The following is a 22,484-nucleotide window of genomic DNA, read 5'->3' on the forward strand; positions in this document are numbered from 1 at the left end:
GTCTTATTTACAGGTGATGGGGTCTTATTTACAGGTGATGGGGTCTTATTTACAGGTGATGGGGTCTTATTTACAGGTGATGGGGTCTTATTTACAGGTGATGGGGTCTTATTTACAGGTGATGGGGTCTTATTTACAGGTGATGGGGTCTTATTTACAGGTGATGGGGTCTTATTTACAGGTGATGGGGTCTTATTTACAGGTGATGGGGTCTTATTACAGGTGACTTATTTACAGGTGATGGGGTCTTATTTACAGGTGATGGGGTCTTATTTACAGGTGATGGGGTTTTATTTACAGGTGATGGGGTTTTATTTACAGGTGATTCTTATTTACAGGTGATGGGGGTGATTTTATTTACAGGTGATGGGGTCTTATTTACAGGTGATGGGGTTTTATTTACAGGTGATGGGGTTTTATTTACAGGTGATGGGGTTTTATTTACAGGTGATGGGGTTTTATTTACAGGTGATGGGGTCTTATTTACAGGTGATGGGGTCTTATTTACAAGTGATGGGGTCTTATTTACAGGTGATGGGGTCTTATTTACAGGTGATGGGGTCTTATTTACAGGTGATGGGGTCTTATTTACAGGTGATGGGGTCTTATTTACAAGTGATGGGGTCTTATTTACAGGTGATGGGGTCTTATTTATAGGTGATGGGGTCTTATTTACAGGTGATGGGGTCTTATTTACAGGTGATGGGGTCTTATTTACAGGTGATGGGGTCTTATTTACAGGTGATGGGGTCTTATTTACAGGTGATGAGGGTCTTATGAGTGATGGGGTCTTATTTAAAAGTGATGGGGTCTTATTTACAGGTGATGGGGTCTTATTTACAGGTGATGGGGTTTTATTTACAGGTGATGGGGTTTTATTTACAGGTGATGGGGTCTTATTTACAGGTGATGGGGTCTTATTTACAGGTGATGGGGTCTTATTTACAAGTGATGGGGTCTTATTTACAGGTGATGGGGTCTTATTTACAGGTGATGGGGTCTTATTTACAGGTGATGGGGTCTTATTTACAGGTGATGGGGTCTTATTTACAGGTGATGGGGTCTTATTTACAAGTGATGGGGTCTTATTTACAGGTGATGGGGTCTTATTTATAGGTGATGGGGTCTTATTTACAGGTGATGGGGTCTTATTTACAGGTGATGGGGTCTTATTTACAGGTGATGGGGTCTTATTTACAGGTGATGGGGTCTTATTTACAGGTGATGAGGGTCTTATGAGTGATGGGGTCTTATTTAAAAGTGATGGGGTCTTATTTACAGGTGATGGGGTCTTATTTACAGGTGATGGGGTCTTATTTACAGGTGATGGGGTCTTATTTACAGGTGATGGGGTCTTATATACAGGTGATGGGGTCTTATTTACAGGTGATGGGGTCTTATTTACAGGTGATGGGGTCTTATTTACAGGTGATGGGGTCTTATTTACAGGTGATGGGGTCTTATATACAGGTGATGGGGTCTTATTTACAGGTGATGGGGTCTTATTTACAGGTGATGGGGTCTTATTTACAGGTGATGGGGTCTTATTTACAGGTGATGGGGTCTTATTTACAGGTGATGGGGTCTTATTTACAGGTGATGGGGTCTTATTTACAGGTGATGGGGTCTTATTTAAAAGTGATGGGGTCTTATTTACAGGTGATGGGGTCTTATTTACAAGTGATAGGGTCTTATTTACAGGTGATGGGGGTCTTATGAGTGATGGGGGTCTTATTTACAGGTGATGGGGTCTTATTTACAGGTGACGGGGTCTTATTTACAGGTGATGGGGTCTTATTTACAGGTGATGGTCTTATTTACAGGTGATGGGGTCTTATTTACAGGTGATGGGGTCTTACAGGTGATGGGGTCTTATTTACAGGTGATGGGGTCTTATTTACAGGTGATGGGGGTCTTATGAGTGATGGGGTCTTATTTATGAGTGATGGGGTCTTATTTACAGGTGATGGGGTCTTACAGGTGATGGGGGTCTTATGAGTTATGGGGTCTTATTTATGAGTGATGGAGTCTTATTTACAAGTGACAGGGTCTTATTTACAAGTGACAGGGTCTTATTTACAAGTGACAGGGTCTTATTTACAAGTGACAGGGTCTTATTTACAAGTGACAGGGTCTTATTTACAAGTGACGGGGTCTTATTTACAGGTGATGGGGTCTTACAGGTGATGGGGTCTTATTTACAGGTGATGGGGGTCTTATGAGTGATGGGGTCTTATTTATGAGTGATGGGGTCTTATTTATGAGTGATGGGGTCTTATTTACAAGTGACAGGGTCTTATTTACAAGTGATGGGGTCTTATTTTAGGGAAAAGAAGGTCTAGCCTCCCTCACTCCTTATACTTAATTAACCAGCTGACAAGGGTATATACACAGAGAGATATATATCTATTAGTATATATACATAGTGGTGTATATACTGTGGTATACATACATCTCTCAGTGTATATATACTGGTAGTTTACATTAATCACTATTTTAAGTATTAAAGTATTCTTGACTGGTGGTGTACAGGTGACCTGCAGCCTTAATGACCCTCGTGTAGTAGATAGACTTTAAACCCCATTAACCAACCAATCTTAATGACCCTCGTGTAGTAGATAGACTTTAACCCCATTAACCAACCAACCTTAATGACCCTCGTGTAGTAGATAGACTTTAAACCCCATTAACCAACCAACCTTAATGACCCTCGTGTAGTAGATAGACTTTAAACCCCATTAACCAACCAACCTTAATGACCCTCGTGTAGTAGATAGACTTTAAACCCCATTAACCAACCAACCTTAATGACCCTCGTGTAGTAGATAGACTTTAAACCCCATTAACCAACCAACCTTAATGACCCTCGTGTAGTAGATAGACTTTAAACCCCATTAACCAACCAACCTTAATGACCCTCGTGTAGTAGATAGACTTTAACCCTTTCACTGTCGAGACCTCTGCTCAGAAACTTGCTCTCAGTGTCGAAGAATGTTCAAAAAAGATTCTATTATTTCATGAGAAAAAAAAAGACTTTTCTTGATAGTAATGACACCAAAAGTACAAAATTGGATGGAAAACTTACGAAATTACACAAATAACCCGCACATAAAAGAGAGAAGCTTACGATGACGTTTCGGTCCGACTTGGACCAATGACAAAGTCACACTAACCAAGTCGGACCGAAACGTCTTCATAAGCTTCTCTCTTTTATGTGCGGGTTATTTGTGTATCGTTCCAGTCACGGTAGTGTGCCTTATTTTGTTATTTACGAAATTACATTCTCACGAAGTTAGCAGTCCCGGCGATATACAGTATATGCATCAGCCATTTTGCCCACTTTAAGCCCTATTTTCAGCCAATTCCATTGTTCCAGTCGACCAAACTCGTAGCTATTGTTCTAGAACTCCATTTGTTGTATCGAATGAGTATAAGATTTGAACTACCCACTAAAGTGGTAAGAAATTGGCAATTTGGCCATTTTCACATAAATTTTAAAAGATGCAAATTTCAAAATAGGGTCCAGAATAACAAGATAGACATTCCTGGTACTAAAATAACATTTTCTCTGTTCATTAATCATATTTCTAGGCCCCTCTTATATTACTCTTGCTTTCCATTCTGAATTTTTATTCACACAACCGGACTGTGGTTCATATGTCAGTTTGCGTGTGGCCAGCAGTAACAGCCTGGTTGATCAGACCCTGATCCACCATGAGGCCTGAGCTTAGACTGAGCCATGGGGGCGTTGACCCCCAAAACCCTCTCCAGGTAAACACAAAATATAGAAGATTTACTGTTATACTGCATTATTATATAATTGTATAAATAATGTCAACCCGTTCATGACTGCATATTAGACTGGCCAGTTGGACACATATTGGATAGTGGCAAAGATCGAACATTTCTGCTATTTTGAGCTCAATTTCAAGGTACTTTTCATTGTGAAATCAATCAAAATCATCTCTGTTTCTGTAATACAGTGGACCCCCGGTTTACGATATTATTTCATTCCAGAAGTATGTTCAGGTGCCAGTACTGACCGAATTTGTTCCCATAAGGAATATTGTGAATTAGATTAGTCCATTTCAGACCCCCAAACATACACATACAAACGCACTTACATAAATATACTTACATAATTGGTCGCATTGGGAGCTGAGCGTAAAGCGGGGGTCCACTGTATATCTTCCATTCTATCAAATGAGACCAAGGAAATGAGAATACAGCTATAAATACCATACAAAAATACACCTCAAAGTCAGCGTTTTAATCCAAAAATGCGGTCACAGCACCGTGTCTTCCTTTGCAGATGACACCCGAATCTGCATGACAGTGTCTTCCATTGCAGACACTGCAAAGCTCCAGGCGGACATCAACCAAATCTTTCAGTGGGCTGCAGAAAACAATATGAAGTTCAACGATGAGAAATTTCAATTACTCAGATATGGTAAACACGAGGAAATTAAATCTTCATCAGAGTACAAAACAAATTCTGGCCACAAAATAGAGCGAAACACCAACGTCAAAGACCTGGGAGTGATCATGTCGGAGGATCTCACCTTCAAGGACCATAACATTGTATCAATCGCATCTGCTAGAAAAATGACAGGATGGATAATGAGAACCTTCAAAACTAGGGAGGCCAAGCCTATGATGACACTCTTCAGGTCACTTGTTCTATCTAGGCTGGAATATTGCTGCACACTAACAGCACCTTTCAAGGCAGGTGAAATTGCCGACCTAGAAAATGTACAGAGAACTTTCACGGCGCGCATAACGGAGATAAAACACCTCGATTACTGGGAGCGCTTGAGGTTCCTAAATCTGTATTCCCTGGAACGCAGGCGGGAGAGATACATGATTATATACACCTGGAAAATCCTAGAGGGACTAGTACTGAACTTGCACACGAAAATCACTCACTACGAAAGCAAAAGACTTGGCAGATGATGCACCATCCCCCCAATGAAAAGCAGGGGTGTCACTAGCACGTTAAGAGACCATACAATAAGTGTCAGGGGCCCAAGACTGTTCAACTGCCTCCCAGCATACATAAGGGGGATTACCAACAGACCCCTGGCAGTCTTCAAGCTGGCACTGGACAAGCACCTAAAGTCAGTTCCTGATCAGCCGGGCTGTGGCTCGTACGTTGGTTTGCATGCAGCCAGCAGCAACAGCCTGGTTGATCAGGCTCTGATCCACCAGGAGGCCTGGTCACAGACCGGGCCGCGGGGGCGTTGACCCCCGGAACTCTCTCCAGGTAAACTCCAGTGTTTTTTTTTCTCATTATGCACTGCATGCTGCAGGATTTTTTTTATACTGCGCACACTGACCACGCAGACCCATTCTCTCACATGTGGGTCTGCCAGCTTTCTCCTGCTAGATTTGAAGCCGCTAGAATTTTGGGGTATTAATACATCACCAACATTGGCTTGTAAGCCGTACTTGTACGTCACCAACAGTGAAAAGGTTAAATCTAACAAACCAACCTTAGTTCAGTCATTATATCTTAACTCTAACAAACCAACCTTTGTGTAGTTTATAGCCTTTAAACCCAATTAATCAGATAACTAACCCACAGAGGTTTAGAGCTCCATGAAATACTATCTACCTGCCTTATGTTGACAGAGATCTCAAACTGGACAACATTCTGCTGGACTATCAGGGTCACATCAGAATTGCTGACTTTGGTATGTGTAAGTTACAAGTGTACCTGGACCGCTATGCTGACACTTTCTGTGGCACTCCTGATTATATGGCACCCGAGGTAAGATGTATATTCACCTATATTGGGTTGCAGGGGTCAGTTCACAGCTCCTAGCCCTGCCTCTTTCCTGGTCACTACTAGGTCCACTCTCTCTGCTCTAAGAGTCTTATCATACCTCATCTTAAAACTTTGTATGGATCCTGCTTCCACTACTTTACTCTCCAGATTGTTCCACTTCCTGACAACTCTAAGGCTGAAAAAAATACTTTCTAACATGCCTGTGATTCATCTGAGTTTTCAGCTTCAAGTCGTGACTTCTTGTTGCTGTGTCCCATCTCTGAAACATTCTAACCCTGTCCTCAGAGTCGACTCCTCTTGGTATTTTGTATATCGTTATCGTGTCCCTCCTATCCCTCCTGTCCTCCAGAGTTCCCTTAATCTCTCCTTGAAGAACATACCCCTGCATGTCATAAGAGGTGACTAAAATGCCAGGAGCAAGGGGCTAGTAACCTCTTCTCCTGTACATGTTACTAAATTTATAGAGAAACTTGTTTTTCTTTTTGGGTCATCCTGCTTAGGATATGGCTGGTTTGTTGAAAGAGAAGAAGAAATATTTTTTTCAATGACCTAGCTCTCTCCCACCTAGGCAGGGTGACCTAAAAAGAAAAATGAAGGTTTCTCTTTCCAAATTTAAATAATTTTTACAGGAGAAGGGGTTACTATCCCTACATATGACTGCAAATAAGTGTTACTATTATACAGTCATTAAGCTATCCATATTCAGTTGCAGTTTCATCACTATATTTTAAAACAGTTATTGGGCAATACATTAATTCAACATAAATAATAACGTGAGTGTATTATACAATGAGATGTGATCAAGGGACTTAACTGTTGAGTGTATAATGACAGGGCATCAAAGAACCCCTCTATCATTGCAGGTCATCAAGGGTCTTCATTATAACCAGTGTGTGGACTGGTGGAGTTTTGGAGTGTTACTCTATGAGATGATGACAGGAAAGTCACCCTTCAAGGGCTGTGATGAGGATCATCTCTTCTGGCTCATATGTAATGATGAACCTTTCTACCCTAAATTCCTCTCCAAGGAAGCTACCAACATTCTCAAACAGGTTAGTGTTTCCTTCACTTCTTGACTCGTACTTCTGCATAGGTCGAAACGTGCGTGTCCCCTAACAAAATTTCAGCCAGTCACAGTGCTTTTACTAAATTTCAGCCAATTTAAGATCTAGCAAGCAGCCAAGGGCAGCAGCTGCCCAGGCATTGTAAGGAAATAGTTAAACTAGGAAAACTTTTCCGACAGGTTTGAGAGAGAAAGAGCAGTGGACTTGGATGCTCACATCATCTTCTGAGATTTATCTGGGTTAAGGACTGTAATGTATTAGTTAGGTGGTAATGCAAAAATAGGACACTGCATGAAATAGGGAAAACACATACATACTATAAGTGGTGGCTCATAATGCCAGTAATACCTATACTGATAAATTAGACACATGTGCAACCCAATTAGACACATGTGCAACTCAAGAGTTGCACATGTGTCTAATTTATTAACTTGTTGGTTCTCTGAACCATTGATCTACAATACCTATAGTGTTGTACTGTATCAAACTTCTGTTTTTAATCTTTTTTTTTATCTCATTTCAACAAAGTTAAAAATTCACTTATAAATACATTGAAAACAACATACAACAAATTTTTCCTGTAATGTATTTGTCAGTTGCAAATTATTTTAGCTTAAGGTTGATGAAGTCATACATCTGGCAGTGAGCATCGGGGGAGACTGCAGCTCTGCATCTCCTATGGATAAGCCGCCACTGTATACTATACCTTATTGAGAATACATGACATGTAATTTATAGGAGAGATGGAAGTTGGTGGAACACTAGTCTTCAACTACCCCCACTTACATACTGCTGCTATTATAACTACTAGAGTTACTACTCTGTTACCACACAGCTCCATGTATCAGTAATTGTAGTTACCACTAATTCCACTTCTCTGTACTCTGCTGCAACTGTATCTTCGTCTCTTATGTAATTTGGAGACAAAAATGTGACGGTGAGTTCAAGTTGTGGTCAACAAGTATGTAATAATGTGGATGTTTCAGGTGTTTTAATGTGGATGTTTCTGGTGTTTTAATGTGGATGTTTCTGGTGTTTTAATGTGGATGTTTCTGGTGTTTTAATGTGGATGTTTCTGGTGTTTTAATGTGGATGTTTCTGGTGTTTTAATGTGGATGTTTCTGGTGTTTTAATGTGGATGTTTCTGGTGTTTTAATGTGGATGTTTCTGGTGTTTTAATGTGGATGTTTCTGGTGTTTTAATGTGGATGTTTCTGGTGTTTTAATGTGGATGTTTCTGGTGTTTTAATGTGGATGTTTCTGGTGTTTTAATGTGGATGTTTCTGGTGTTTTAATGTGGATGTTTCTGGTGTTTTAATGTGGATGTTTCTGGTGTTTTAATGTGGATGTTTCTGGTGTTTTAATGTGGATGTTTCTGGTGTTTTAATGTGGATGTTTCAGGTGTTTTAATGTGGATGTTTCTGGTGTTTTAATGTGGATGTTTCTGGTGTTTTAATGTGGATGTTTCTGGTGTTTTAATGTGGATGTTTCTGGTGTTTTAATGTGGATGTTTCAGGTGTTTTAATGTGGATGTTTCAGGTGTTTTAATGTGGATGTTTCAGGTGTTTTAATGTGGATGTTTCAGGTGTTTTAATGTGGATGTTTCAGGTGTTTTAATGTGGATGTTTCAGGTGTTTTAATGTGGATGTTTCTGGTGTTTTAATGTGGATGTTTCTGGTGTTTTAATGTGGATGTTTCTGGTGTTTTAATGTGGATGTTTCTGGTGTTTTAATGTGGATGTTTCTGGTGTTTTAATGTGGATGTTTCTGGTGTTTTAATGTGGATGTTTCTGGTGTTTTAATGTGGATGTTTTTGGTGTTTTAATGTGGATGTTTCTGGTGTTTTAATGTGGATGTTTCTGGTGTTTTAATGTGGATGTTTCAGGTGTTTTAATGTGGATGTTTCAGGTGTTTTAATGTGGATGTTTCTGGTGTTTTAATGTGGATGTTTCTGGTGTTTTAATGTGGATGTTTCAGGTGTTTTAATGTGGATGTTTCTGGTGTTTTAATGTGGATGTTTCTGGTGTTTTAATGTGGATGTTTCTGGTGTTTTAATGTGGATGTTTCTGGTGTTTTAATGTGGATGTTTCTGGTGTTTTAATGTGGATGTTTCTGGTGTTTTAATGTGGATGTTTCTGGTGTTTTAATGTGGATGTTTCTGGTGTTTTAATGTGGATGTTTCTGGTGTTTTAATGTGGATGTTTCTGGTGTTTTAATGTGGATGTTTCTGGTGTTTTAATGTGGATGTTTCTGGTGTTTTAATGTGGATGTTTCTGGTGTTTTAATGTGGATGTTTCTGGTGTTTTAATGTGGATGTTTCTGGTGTTTTAATGTGGATGTTTCTGGTGTTTTAATGTGGATGTTTCTGGTGTTTTAATGTGGATGTTTCTGGTGTTTTAATGTGGATGTTTCTGGTGTTTTAATGTGGATGTTTCTGGTGTTTTAATGTGGATGTTTCTGGTGTTTTAATGTGGATGTTTCTGGTGTTTTAATGTGGATGTTTCTGGTGTTTTAATGTGGATGTTTCTAGTGTTTTAATGTGGATGTTTCTGGTGTTTTAATGTGGATGTTTCTGGTGTTTTAATGTGGATGTTTCTGGTGTTTTAATGTGGATGTTTCTGGTGTTTTAATGTGCTTGTTTTTGGTGTTTTAATGTGCTTGTTTCTGGTTTTAATATGATTATTTCTGGTGTTTTAATGTGCTTTAGACAAACTCAGTACCTGATCAGCAAAGTGGCAGATGCAGTTCACTGTAGATAAATGCAAGGTTCTGAAGCTCGGGAGTGTCCATAACCCTAGCACTTACAAGTTAAATAATGTAGAACTTAGCCATACAGATTGCGAAAAGGACTTGGGGGTTATGGTAAGCAGCAACCTTAAACCAAGACAACAATGCCTAAGCGTACGTAATAAGGCAAATAGATTACTGGGATTTATATCAAGAAGTGTAAGCAACAGAAGTCCAGAGGTCATACTGCAGCTTTATACATCATTAGTAAGGCCTCACCTATATTATGCAGCTCAATTCTGGTCTCCATATTACAGAATGGACATAAATTCGTTAAATAACAAAAAGGCACAATACCGTGACTGGAACGATACACAAATAACCCGCACATAAAAGAGAGAAGCTTACGACGACGTTTCGGTCCGACTTGGACCATTGACAAAGTCACACTAACGAAACGTCCACAACAAAGACAACCAGATGCCGCACATGTGTCTTAATTTCATCAGTAGTTGTAGTAGAAGAAGAAGAGGTAGTAGTAGTGGTAGTGGTAGAAGTGGGAAATAAGGAAGACGAGCCAGTCAAATACAAAGGAAGGGGAGCACTGCAAGAGAGCTAGAAACCCACAGAGGGAGAGCAAGCGCACCGAGGTGCGTGAAAGGGGAAGTGGTGAAATAAAATAAATGAAGAAGGAACAGAAACACGAGACAGGAGAGAGAAATACAACCCAGAGGAGAAAAGGAGAGAGGAAAGGGGAAGAGGAAGAAGAAAAAGAAAAAGAAAAAAAGAAAAAGAAAAAGAAAAAGAAGAAAAAGAAATTAAGACACATGTGCGGCGTCTGGTTGTCTTTGTTGTGGACGTTTCGCCATCCAGTGGCTGGCTGGATGGCGAAACGTCTATGGTGGGGATGCCCGGGTGTTGTGCATGTGTCATTTCATCCTGTCGGTATTATATACAATTCTTGTACTACTACTACTACTACTACTACTACTACTACTACTACTACTACTACTACTACTACTACTACTACTACTACTACTACTACTACTACTACTACTACTACTACTACTACTACTACTACTACTACTACTACTACTACTATACTACTACTACTACTACTACTACTACTACTACTACTACTACTACTACTACTACTACTACTACTACTACTACTACTACTACTACTACTACTACTACTACTACTACTACTACTACTACTACTACTACTACTACTACTACTACTACTACTACTACTACTACTACTACTACTACTACTACTACTACTACTACTACTACTACTACCACCACCACCACCACCACCTCCACCTCCACCTCTTCCTGCCTATATATAGCCGTCCTGCTCCACCTCTGTTAGTGTGACTTTGTCAATGGTCCAAGTCGGACCGAAACGTCGTCGTAAGCTTCTCTCTTTTATGTGCGGGTTATTTGTGTATAAATTCGTTAGAAAACATTCAGCGTAGGATGACTAAATTAATACATAGCATTAGAAATCTTCCTTATGAAGAAAGATTGAAGACTCTTAAGTTACATTCACTTGTTAGACGAAGAATGAGGGGAGACCTGATCGAAGTGTACAAGTGGAAGATAGGTATTAATAAAGGGGATATTAATAAGGTCTTGAGGATATCTCTCCAAGAGAGAACCCGCAGTAATGGATTTAAATTAGATAAGTTTAGATTTAAGAACATAAGAACATAAGAAAGGAGGAACACTGCAGCAGGCCTGTTGGCCCATACTAGGCAGGTCCTTTACAATTCATCCCACTAACAAACATTTGACCAACCCAATTTTCAATGCTACCCAAGAAATAAGCTCTGATGTGCAAGTCCCACTCAAATCCAACCCATCCCACTCATGTATTTATCCAACCTAAATTTGAAACTACCCAAAGTCCTAGCCTCAATAACCCAACTAGGTAGACTGTTCCACTCATCTACTACCCTATTTCCAAACCAATACTTTCCTATGTCCTTTCTAAATCTAAACTTATCTAATTTAAATCCATTACTGCGGGTTCTCTCTTGGAGAGATATCCTCAAGACCTTGTTAATATCCCCTTTATTAATACCTATCTTCCACTTATACACTTCGATCAGGTCTCCCCTCATTCTTCGTCTAACAAGTGAATGTAACTTAAGAGTCTTCAATCTTTCTTCATAAGGAAGATTTCTAATGCTATGTATTAATTTAGTCATCCTACGCTGAATGTTTTCTAACGAATTTATGTCCATTCTGTAATATGGAGACCAGAATTGAGCTGCATAATCTAGGTGAGGCCTTACTAATGATGTATAAAGCTACAGTACGACCTCTGGACTTCTGTTGCTTACACTTCTTGATATAAATCCCAGTAATCTATTTGCCTTATTACGTACGCTTAGGCATTGCTGTCTTGGTTTAAGGTTGCTGCTTACCATAACCCCCAAGTCCTTTTCGCAATCTGTATGGTTAAGTTCTACATTATTTAACTTATAAGTGCTAGGGTTATGGACACTCCCGAGCTTCAGAACCTTGCATTTATCTACATTGAACTGCATCTGCCACTTTTCTGACCAAGAGTAGAGTTTGTCTAAATCCCCCTGAAGTTCCCTAACATCTACGTTTGAATCAATTATCCTACCTATCTTCGTGTCATCGGCGAATTTGCTCATATCACTAGTAATTCCTTCATCAAGATCATTGATATATATTATAAACAACAACGGGCCCAAGACTGATCCCTGTGGAACGCCACTTGTTACTGATCCCCACTCGGATTTAACCCCATTTATGGACACTCTTTGTTTCCTGTCTGTGAGCCATGATTCGATCCACGAGAGCACCCTTCCCCCAATGCCATGAGCTGCTACTTTCTTCAACAGTCTTTGGTGCGGAACTCTATCAAATGCCTTACTAAAATCTAAGTAAATAATATCAAATTCTTTATCGTGGTCAACAGCCTCAAAAGCTTTACTGAAGAAAGTTAATAAATTAGTTAGACAAGACCGGCCTCTTGTGAATCCATGCTGAGTATCATTAATCAAGCTATGCTTATCGAGATGGCTTCTTATAACCTCAGCTATAATTGACTCTAGTAATTTGCCTACAATTGAGGTCAGGCTTATTGGGCGGTAATTTGACGGTAACGACTTGTCCCCTGTTTTAAAAATAGGAATTACATTAGCCATCTTCCACATATCAGACACTGCACCTGTTTGAAGAGATAAATTAAAAATATTAGTTAATGGTTCACAGACTTCCATTTTGCATTCCTTTAGAACCCTTGAAAAAACCTCATCAGGACCCGGTGACTTATTTTGCTTCAGTCTGTCTATCTGCTTCACAACCATTTCACTAGTGACTGTGATGTTACATAATTTATCTTCTTCTGATCCACTATAAAAATTAATTACCGGAATATTATTAGTGTCTTCCTGTGTAAAAACCGAGAGAAAATAATTATTTAAAATCGAGCACATTTCATTCTCTTTGTCAGTAAGATGCCCATAGTTATTTTTAAGGGGACCTATCTTATCTCTGACTTTTGTTCTATAGACCTGGAAAAAACTTTTTGGGTTAGTTTTAGAATCCCTAGCAACTTTAATTTCATAGTCCCTTTTAGCTTTTCTTATCCCCTTTTTAATGTCCCTCTTAATGTCAATATACTGATTCATAAGATGACCCTCGCCTCTTTTGATACGCCTATAAATTCCTTTCTTATGCCCTAGTAGATATTTCAGCCTATTATTCATCCATTTTGGGTCATTTCTATTTGATCTAATTTCCTTATAAGGGATAAACGTTCTTTGAGCAGCATAGGACATAGGAAAGTACAGTGGACCCCCGCATAGCGAACTTAATCCGTGCAAGAGGGCTGGTCGTTATGCGAAATGTTCGCTATGCGAATTAATTTTCCCCATAAGAAATAATGGAAATAAAATTAATCCGTGCAAGACACCCAAAAGTATGAAAAAAAAAATTTTTTACCACAAAAAAATGTTAATTTTAGTACACACAAACTGAAAAAGGCATGCACAATTACATGACACTTACTTTTATTGAAGATCTGGTGATGATTGATGGGATGGGAGGAGGGGAGAGCATTATCTTCTTACTGTTTAGAAGGGGAATCCCCTTCCATTAGGACTTGAGGTAGCAAGTCCTTTTCTGGGGTTACTTCCCTTCTTCTTTTAATGCCACTAGGACCAGCTTGAGAGTCACTGGACCTCTGTCGCACAACAAATCTGTCCATAGAGCTCTGTACCTCCCGTTCCTTCAAGACTTTCCTAAAATGGGCCATAACATTGTCATTGAAATAGTCACCAGCACGGCTTGCAACAGCTGTGTCAGGGTGATTTTCATCCATAAAGGTTTGCAGTTCAACCCACTGTGCACACATTTCCTTAATTTTTGAAGTAGGCACAATGGATTCCACAACTGGCATAGGCTTCTCAGGGTTAGCCCCAAACCCTTCAAAATCTTTCTTAATTTCCATACTAATTCTCACCCTTTTTACCACAGGGTTGGCACTAGAAGCTTTCTTGGGGCCCATGGTCACTTATTTTCCAGAAACAGCACCGAAAACACTGTAATAATACGAAATATTCCGAGTGTATGCTTGAATGTTACCGCGGAGGCTAGCTGGTAAACAATGGGACGGGCGGCACATGTGAGGCAGGCTGAGGGCCCACATTGGACGCCTCTCGGACGAAGTTCGCTGAGCGGGTTTTTGTCTACTATGCGGGGCAAAATTTCAGCGAACAAAGCGTTCGCTATGCGGATTGTTCGCTATGCAAGGCGTTCGCTATGCGGGGGTCCACTGTATTGGTTTGGAAATAGGGTAGTTGATGAGTGGAACAGTCTGCCTAGTTGGGTATTGAGGCTAAAACCTTGGGTAGTTTCAAATTTAGGTTGGATAAATGCATGAGTGAGAGGGGTTGGATTTGAGTGGGACTTGCACATGAGTGGACAGGGTTATCAGAGCTTATTTCTTGGGTGGCATTGAAAATTGGTTGGGTAAATGTTTTGTTAGTGGTATTGATTGTAAAGGACCTGCCTAGTATGGGCCAACAGGCCTGCTGCGGTGTTTCTCCTTTCTTATGTTCTTATGTTTGTTTTTGGTGTTTTAATGTGGTTGTTTCTGGTTTTAATGTGATGGCTTCTGGTGTTTTAATGTGCTTGTTTTTGGTGTTTTAATGTGTTTTTTTCTGGTTTTAATGTAGTTTCTGGTGTTTTAATGTTTCTGGTGTTTTAATGTGGTTGTTTCTGGTGTTGTAATATAGTTTCTGGTGTTTTAATGTAGTTTCTGGTGTTTTAATGTAGTTTCTGGTGTTTTAATGTGGTAGTTTCTGGTGTTTTAATGTAGTTTCTGGTGTTTTAATGTGGTTGTTTCTGGTGTTTTATACTTCAAATATCAAGCCAAGAAGGCTGTCACATTGGAAATAAATCACTGTCTGACTTGTTTTGGGGTTATTCTGGTTGGGTAATTTACACATGTTACTACATATGATAATTTGTGTACCTGTATTTGTGTACCTGTACCTCAGTAAACTTGTTTACCATTCCATAACTGCTTGCAGACTCGCATTGTTTACCATTCCATTACTTGCAGACTCACATTGTTTACCATTCCATTACTGCTTGCAGACTCGCATTGTTTACCATTCCATTACTGCTTGCAGACTCACATTGTTTACCATTCCATTACTGCTTGCAGACTCACATTGTTTACCATTCCATTACTGCTTGCAGACTCACATTGTTTACCATTCCATTACTGCTTGCAGACTCACATTGTTTACCATTCCATTACTGCTTGCAGACTTACATTGTTTACCATTCCATTACTGCTTGCAGACTCACATTGTTTACCATTCCATTACTGGTTGCAGACTCATTGTTTACCATTCCATTACTGCTTGCAGACTCACATTGTTTACCATTCCATTACTGCTTGCAGACTCACATTGTTTACCATTCCATTACTGCTTGCAGACTCACATTGTTTACCATTCCATTACTGCTTGCAGACTCACATTGTTTACCATTCCATTACTGCTTGCAAACTCACATTGTTTACCATTCCATTACTGCTTGCAGACTCACGTTGTTTGCCATTCCATTACTGCTTGCAGACTCACATTGTTTACCATTCCATTACTGCTTGCAGACTCACGTTGTTTACCATTCCATTACTGCTTGCAGACTCACGTTGTTTACCATTCCATTACTGCTTGCAGACTCACGTTGTTTACCATTCCATTACTGCTTGCAGACTCACATTGTTTACCATTCCATTACTGCTTGCAGACTCACATTGTTTACCATTCCATTACTGCTTGCAGACTCACATTGTTTACCATTCCATTACTGCTTGCAGACTCACATTGTTTACCATTCCATTACTGCTTGCAGACTCACATTGTTTACCATTCCATTACTGCTTGCAGACTCACACTGTTTACCATTCCATTACTGCTTGCAGACTCACATTGTTTACCATTCCATTACTTGCAGACTCACGTTGTTTACCATTCCATTACTGCTTGCAGACTCACATTGTTTACCATTCCATTACTTGCAGACTCACATTGTTTACCATTCCATTACTTGTAGACTCACGTTGTTTACCATTCCATTACTGCTTGCAGACTCACATTGTTTACCATTCCATTACTGCTTGCAGACTCACATTGTTTACCATTCCATTACTTGCAGACTCACATTGTTTACCATTCCATTACTTGCAGACTCACGTTGTTTACCATTCCATTACTGCTTGCAGACTCACATTGTTTTCCATTCCATTACTGCTTGCAGACTCACGTTGTTTACCATTCCATTACTGCTTGCAGACTCACATTGTTTCCATTCCATTACTGCTTGCAGACTCACGTTGTTTACCATTCCATTACTGCTTGCAGACTCACATTGTTTCCATTCCATTACTGCTTGCAGACTCACGTTGTTTACCATTCCATTACTGCTTGCAGACTCCCATTGTTTACCATTCCATTACTTGCAGACTCACGTTGTTTACCATTCCATTACTGCTTGCAGACTCACATTGTTTACCATTCCATTACTTGCAGACTCACATTGTTTACCATTCCATTACTTGCAGACTCACGTTGTTTACCATTCCATTACTGCTTGCAGACTCACATTGTTTCCATTCCATTACTGCTTGCAGACTCACATTGTTTCCATTCCATTACTGCTTGCAGACTCACGTTGTTTACCATTCCATTACTGCTTGCAGACTCATTGTTTCCATTCCATTACTGCTTGCAGACTCACATTGTTTCCATTCCATTACTGCTTGCAGACTCACGTTGTTTACCATTCCATTACTGCTTGCAGACTCACGTTGTTTACCATTCCATTACTGCTTGCAGACTCACATTGTTTACCATTCCATTACTGCTTGCAGACTCACGTTGTTTACCATTCCATTACTGCTTGCAGACTCACGTTGTTTACCATTCCATTACTGCTTGCAGACTCACATTGTTTACCATTCCATTACTGCTTGCAGACTCACATTGTTTACCATTCCATTACTGCTTGCAGACTCACATTGTTTACCATTCCATTACTGCTTGCAGACTCACATTGTTTACCATTCCATTACTGCTTGCAGACTCACATTGTTTACCATTCCATTACTGCTTGCAGACTCACATTGTTTACCATTCCATTACTGCTTGCAGACTCACACTGTTTACCATTCCATTACTGCTTGCAGACTCACATTGTTTACCATTCCATTACTTGCAGACTCACGTTGTTTACCATTCCATTACTGCTTGCAGACTCACATTGTTTACCATTCCATTACTTGCAGACTCACATTGTTTACCATTCCATTACTTGCAGACTCACGTTGTTTACCATTCCATTACTGCTTGCAGACTCACATTGTTTACCATTCCATTACTGCTTGCAGACTCACATTGTTTACCATTCCATTACTTGCAGACTCACATTGTTTACCATTCCATTACTTGCAGACTCACGTTGTTTACCATTCCATTACTGCTTGCAGACTCACATTGTTTCCATTCCATTACTGCTTGCAGACTCACATTGTTTACCATTCCATTACTGCTTGCAGACTCACGTTGTTTACCATTCCATTACTGCTTGCAGACTCACATTGTTTACCATTCCATTACTGCTTGCAGACTCCCATTGTTTACCATTCCATTACTTGCAGACTCACGTTGTTTACCATTCCATTACTGCTTGCAGACTCACATTGTTTACCATTCCATTACTTGCAGACTCACATTGTTTACCATTCCATTACTTGCAGACTCACGTTGTTTACCATTACATTACTGCTTGCAGACTCACATTGTTTACCATTCCATTACTGCTTGCAGACTCACATTGTTTACCATTCCATTACTGCTTGCAGACTCACATTGTTTACCATTCCATTACTGCTTGCAGACTCATTGTTTACCATTCCATTACTGCTTGCAGACTCACATTGTTTACCATTACATTACTGCTTGCAGACTCACATTGTTTACCATTCCATTACTTGCAGACTCACGTTGTTTACCATTCCATTACTGCTTGCAGACTCACATTGTTTACCATTCCATTACTGCTTGCAGACTCACATTGTTTACCATTCCATTACTGCTTGCAGACTCACATTGTTTACCATTCCATTACTGCTTGCAGACTCACATTGTTTACCATTCCATTACTGCTTGCAGACTCACATTGTTTACCATTCCATTACTGCTTGCAGACTCACATTGTTTACCATTCCATTACTGCTTGCAGACTCACATTGTTTACCATTCCATTACTGCTTGCAGACTCACATTGTTTACCATTCCATTACTGCTTGCAGACTCACATTGTTTACCATTCCATTACTGCTTGCAGACTCGCATTGTTTACCATTCCATTACTGCTTGCAGACTCACATTGTTTACCATTCCATTACTGCTTGCAGACTCACATTGTTTACCATTCCATTACTGCTTGCAGACTCACGTTGTTTACCATTCCATTACTGCTTGCAGACTCACGTTGTTTACCATTCCATTACTGCTTGCAGACTCACGTTGTTTACCATTCCATTACTGCTTGCAGACTCACGTTGTTTACCATTCCATTACTTGCAGACTCACGTTGTTTACCATTCCATTACTGCTTGCAGACTCACATTGTTTACCATTCCATTACTGCTTGCAGACTCACATTGTTTACCATTCCATTACTGCTTGCAGACTCACATTGTTTACCATTCCATTACTGCTTGCAGACTCACATTGTTTACCATTCCATTACTGCTTGCAGACTCACATTGTTTACCATTCCATTACTGCTTGCAGACTCACGTTGTTTACCATTCCATTACTGCTTGCAGACTCACGTTGTTTACCATTCCATTACTGCTTGCAGACTCACGTTGTTTACCATTCCATTACTGCTTGCAGACTCACGTTGTTTACCATTCCATTACTGCTTGCAGACTCACGTTGTTTACCATTCCATTACTGCTTGCAGACTCACGTTGTTTACCATTCCATTACTGCTTGCAGACTCACGTTGTTTACCATTCCATTACTTGCAGACTCACGTTGTTTACCATTCCATTACTGCTTGCAGACTCACATTGTTTACCATTCCATTACTGCTTGCAGACTCACATTGTTTACCATTCCATTACTGCTTGCAGACTCACATTGTTTACCATTCCATTACTGCTTGCAGACTCACATTGTTTACCATTCCATTACTGCTTGCAGACTCACATTGTTTACCATTCCATTACTGCTTGCAGACTCACGTTGTTTACCATTCCATTACTGCTTGCAGACTCGCATTGTTTACCATTCCATTACTGCTTGCAGACTCACATTGTTTACCATTCCATTACTGCTTGCAGACTCACATTGTTTACCATTCCATTACTGCTTGCAGACTCACGTTGTTTACCATTCCATTACTGCTTGCAGACTCACGTTGTTTACCATTCCATTACTGCTTGCAGACTCACGTTGTTTACCATTCCATTACTGCTTGCAGACTCACGTTGTTTACCATTCCATTACTTGCAGACTCACGTTGTTTACCATTCCATTACTGCTTGCAGACTCACATTGTTTACCATTCCATTACTGCTTGCAGACTCACATTGTTTACCATTCCATTACTGCTTGCAGACTCACATTGTTTACCATTCCATTACTGCTTGCAGACTCACATTGTTTACCATTCCATTACTGCTTGCAGACTCACATTGTTTACCATTCCATTACTGCTTGCAGACTCACGTTGTTTACCATTCCATTACTGCTTGCAGACTCACGTTGTTTACCATTCCATTACTGCTTGCAGACTCACGTTGTTTACCATTCCATTACTGCTTGCAGACTCACGTTGTTTACCATTCCATTACTGCTTGCAGACTCACGTTGTTTGGTACTTGTGACGGTGTTGCTCATAATTGTTTCATTATCCTTTCCATCTATTTAACTGACTTTCTTGCTAAACATTTTGTACTTATGTTTAAGATTATTATATTTAAAGGGATTATTTTGCCCTTATCAAGATTTAAAATTCCTTTTTCCCCATCTCTGACTCCATACCCATCCTGTGGGTGGTAGTCACACCATACCCATCCTGTGGGTGGTAGGCACACCATACCCATCCTGTGGGTGGTAGTCACACCATACCCATCCTGTGGGTGGTAGTCATGCCATACCCATCCTGTGGGTGGTAGTCATGCCATACCCATCCTGTGGGTGGTAGTCATGCCATACCCATCCTGTGGGTGGTAGTCACACCATACCCATCCTGTGGGTGGTAGTCATGCCATACCCATCCTGTGGGTGGTAGTCATGCCATACCCATCCTGTGGGTGGTAGTCATGCCATACCCATCCTGTGGGTGGTAGTCACGCCATACCCATCCTGTGGGTGGTAGTCACGCCATACCCATCCTGTGGGTGGTAGTCACGCCATACCCATCCTGTGGGTGGTAGTCACACCATACCCATCCTGTGGGTGGTAGTCACACCATACCCATCCTGTGGGTGGTAGTCACACCATACCCATCCTGTGGGTGGTAGTCACACCATACCCATCCTGTGGGTGGTAGTCACACCATACCCATCCTGTGGGTGGTAGTCACACCATACCCATCCTGTGGGTGGTAGTCACACCATACCCATCCTGTGGGTGGTAGTCACACCATACCCATCCTGTGGGTGGTAGTCACACCATACCCATCCTGTGGGTGGTAGTCACACCATACCCATCCTGTGGGTGGTAGTCACACCATACCCATCCTGTGGGTGGTAGTCACACCATACCCATCCTGTGGGTGGTAGTCACACCATACCCATCCTGTGGGTGGTAGTCACACCATACCCATCCTGTGGGTGGTAGTCACACCATACCCATCCTGTGGGTGGTAGTCACACCATACCCATCCTGTGGGTGGTAGTCACACCATACCCATCCTGTGGGTGGTAGTCATGCCATACCCATCCTGTGGGTGGTAGTCACGCCATACCGATCCTGTGGGTGGTAGTCACACCATACGCATCCTGTGGGTGGTAGTCACACCATACGCATCCTGTGGGTGGTAGTCACACCATACCCATCCTGTGGGTGGTAGTCACGCCATACCCATCCTGTGGGTGGTAGTCACACCATACCCATCCTGTGGGTGGTAGTCACACCATACCCATCCTGTGGGTGGTAGTCACACCATACCCATCCTGTGGGTGGTAGTCACGCCATACCCATCCTGTGGGTGGTAGTCACACCATACCCATCCTGTGGGTGGTAGTCACACCATACCCATCCTGTGGGTGGTAGTCACACCATACCCATCCTGTGGGTGGTAGTCACACCATACCCATCCTGTGGGTGGTAGTCACGCCATACCCATCCTGTGAGTGGTAGTCATGACATACCCATCTTGTGAGTGGTAGTCATGCTATACCCATCCTGTGAGTGGTAGTCATGACATACCCATCCTGTGAGTGGTAGTCACGCCATACCCATCCTGTGGATGGTAGTCACACCATACCCATCCTGTTGGTGGTAGTCACACCATACCCATCCTGTGGGTGGTAGTCACACCATACCCATCCTGTTGGTGGTAGTCACGCCATACCCATCCTGTGGGTGGTAGTCACGCCATACCCATCCTGTGGGTGGTAGTCACACCATACCCATCCTGTGGGTGGTAGTCACACCATACCCATCCTGTGGGTGGTAGTCACACCATACCCATCCTGTGGGTGGTAGTCACACCATACCCATCCTGTGGGTGGTAGTCATGCCATACCCATCCTGTGGGTGGTAGTCACACCATACCCATCCTGTGGGTGGTAGTCACGCCATACCCATCCTGTGGGTGGTAGTCACGCCATACCCATCCTGTGGGTGGTAGTCATGCCATACCCATCCTGTGGGTGGTAGTCACGCCATACCCATCCTGTGGGTGGTAGTCACGCCATACCCATCCTGTGGGTGGTAGTCATGCCATACCCATCCTGTGGGTGGTAGTCATGCCATACCCATCCTGTGAGTGGTAGTCATGCCATACCCATCCTGTGAGTGGTAGTCATGCCATACCCATCCTGTGAGTGGTAGTCATGCCATACCCATCCTGTGAGTGGTAGTCATGCCATACCCATCCTGTGAGTGGTAGTCATGCCATACCCATCCTGTGAGTGGTAGTCATGACATACCCATCCTGTGAGTGGTAGTCATGACATACCCATCCTGTGAGTGGTAGTCATGACATACCCATCCTGTGAGTGGTAGTCATGACATACCCATCCTGTGAGTGGTAGTCATGACATACCCATCCTGTGAGTGGTAGTCACACCATACCCATCCTGTGGGTGGTAGTCACACCA

The 22,484-nt window shown here is 41.3% G+C and overlaps 1 protein-coding gene across 4 annotated transcripts in view; it reads left to right on the forward strand.

Annotated features, from left to right (window-relative positions):
• Window positions 1-22,484, forward strand: part of LOC128698384 (uncharacterized) — a 90,115-nt gene that overhangs the window by 45,857 nt on the left and 21,774 nt on the right. For all 4 annotated transcript variants that reach the window (XM_053790606.2, XM_053790607.2, XM_053790608.2 and 1 more), the window contains 2 exons: window positions 5,632-5,770; window positions 6,652-6,840. In XM_053790606.2, coding sequence (XP_053646581.2) covers window positions 5,632-5,770; window positions 6,652-6,840 — 328 coding nt within the window. The remainder of the gene's footprint in view (window positions 1-5,631; window positions 5,771-6,651; window positions 6,841-22,484) is intronic.

Source organism: Cherax quadricarinatus, chromosome 92, assembly GCF_038502225.1.
Source record: "Cherax quadricarinatus isolate ZL_2023a chromosome 92, ASM3850222v1, whole genome shotgun sequence".
In the NCBI taxonomy this organism is placed as follows: domain Eukaryota; kingdom Metazoa; phylum Arthropoda; class Malacostraca; order Decapoda; family Parastacidae; genus Cherax; species Cherax quadricarinatus.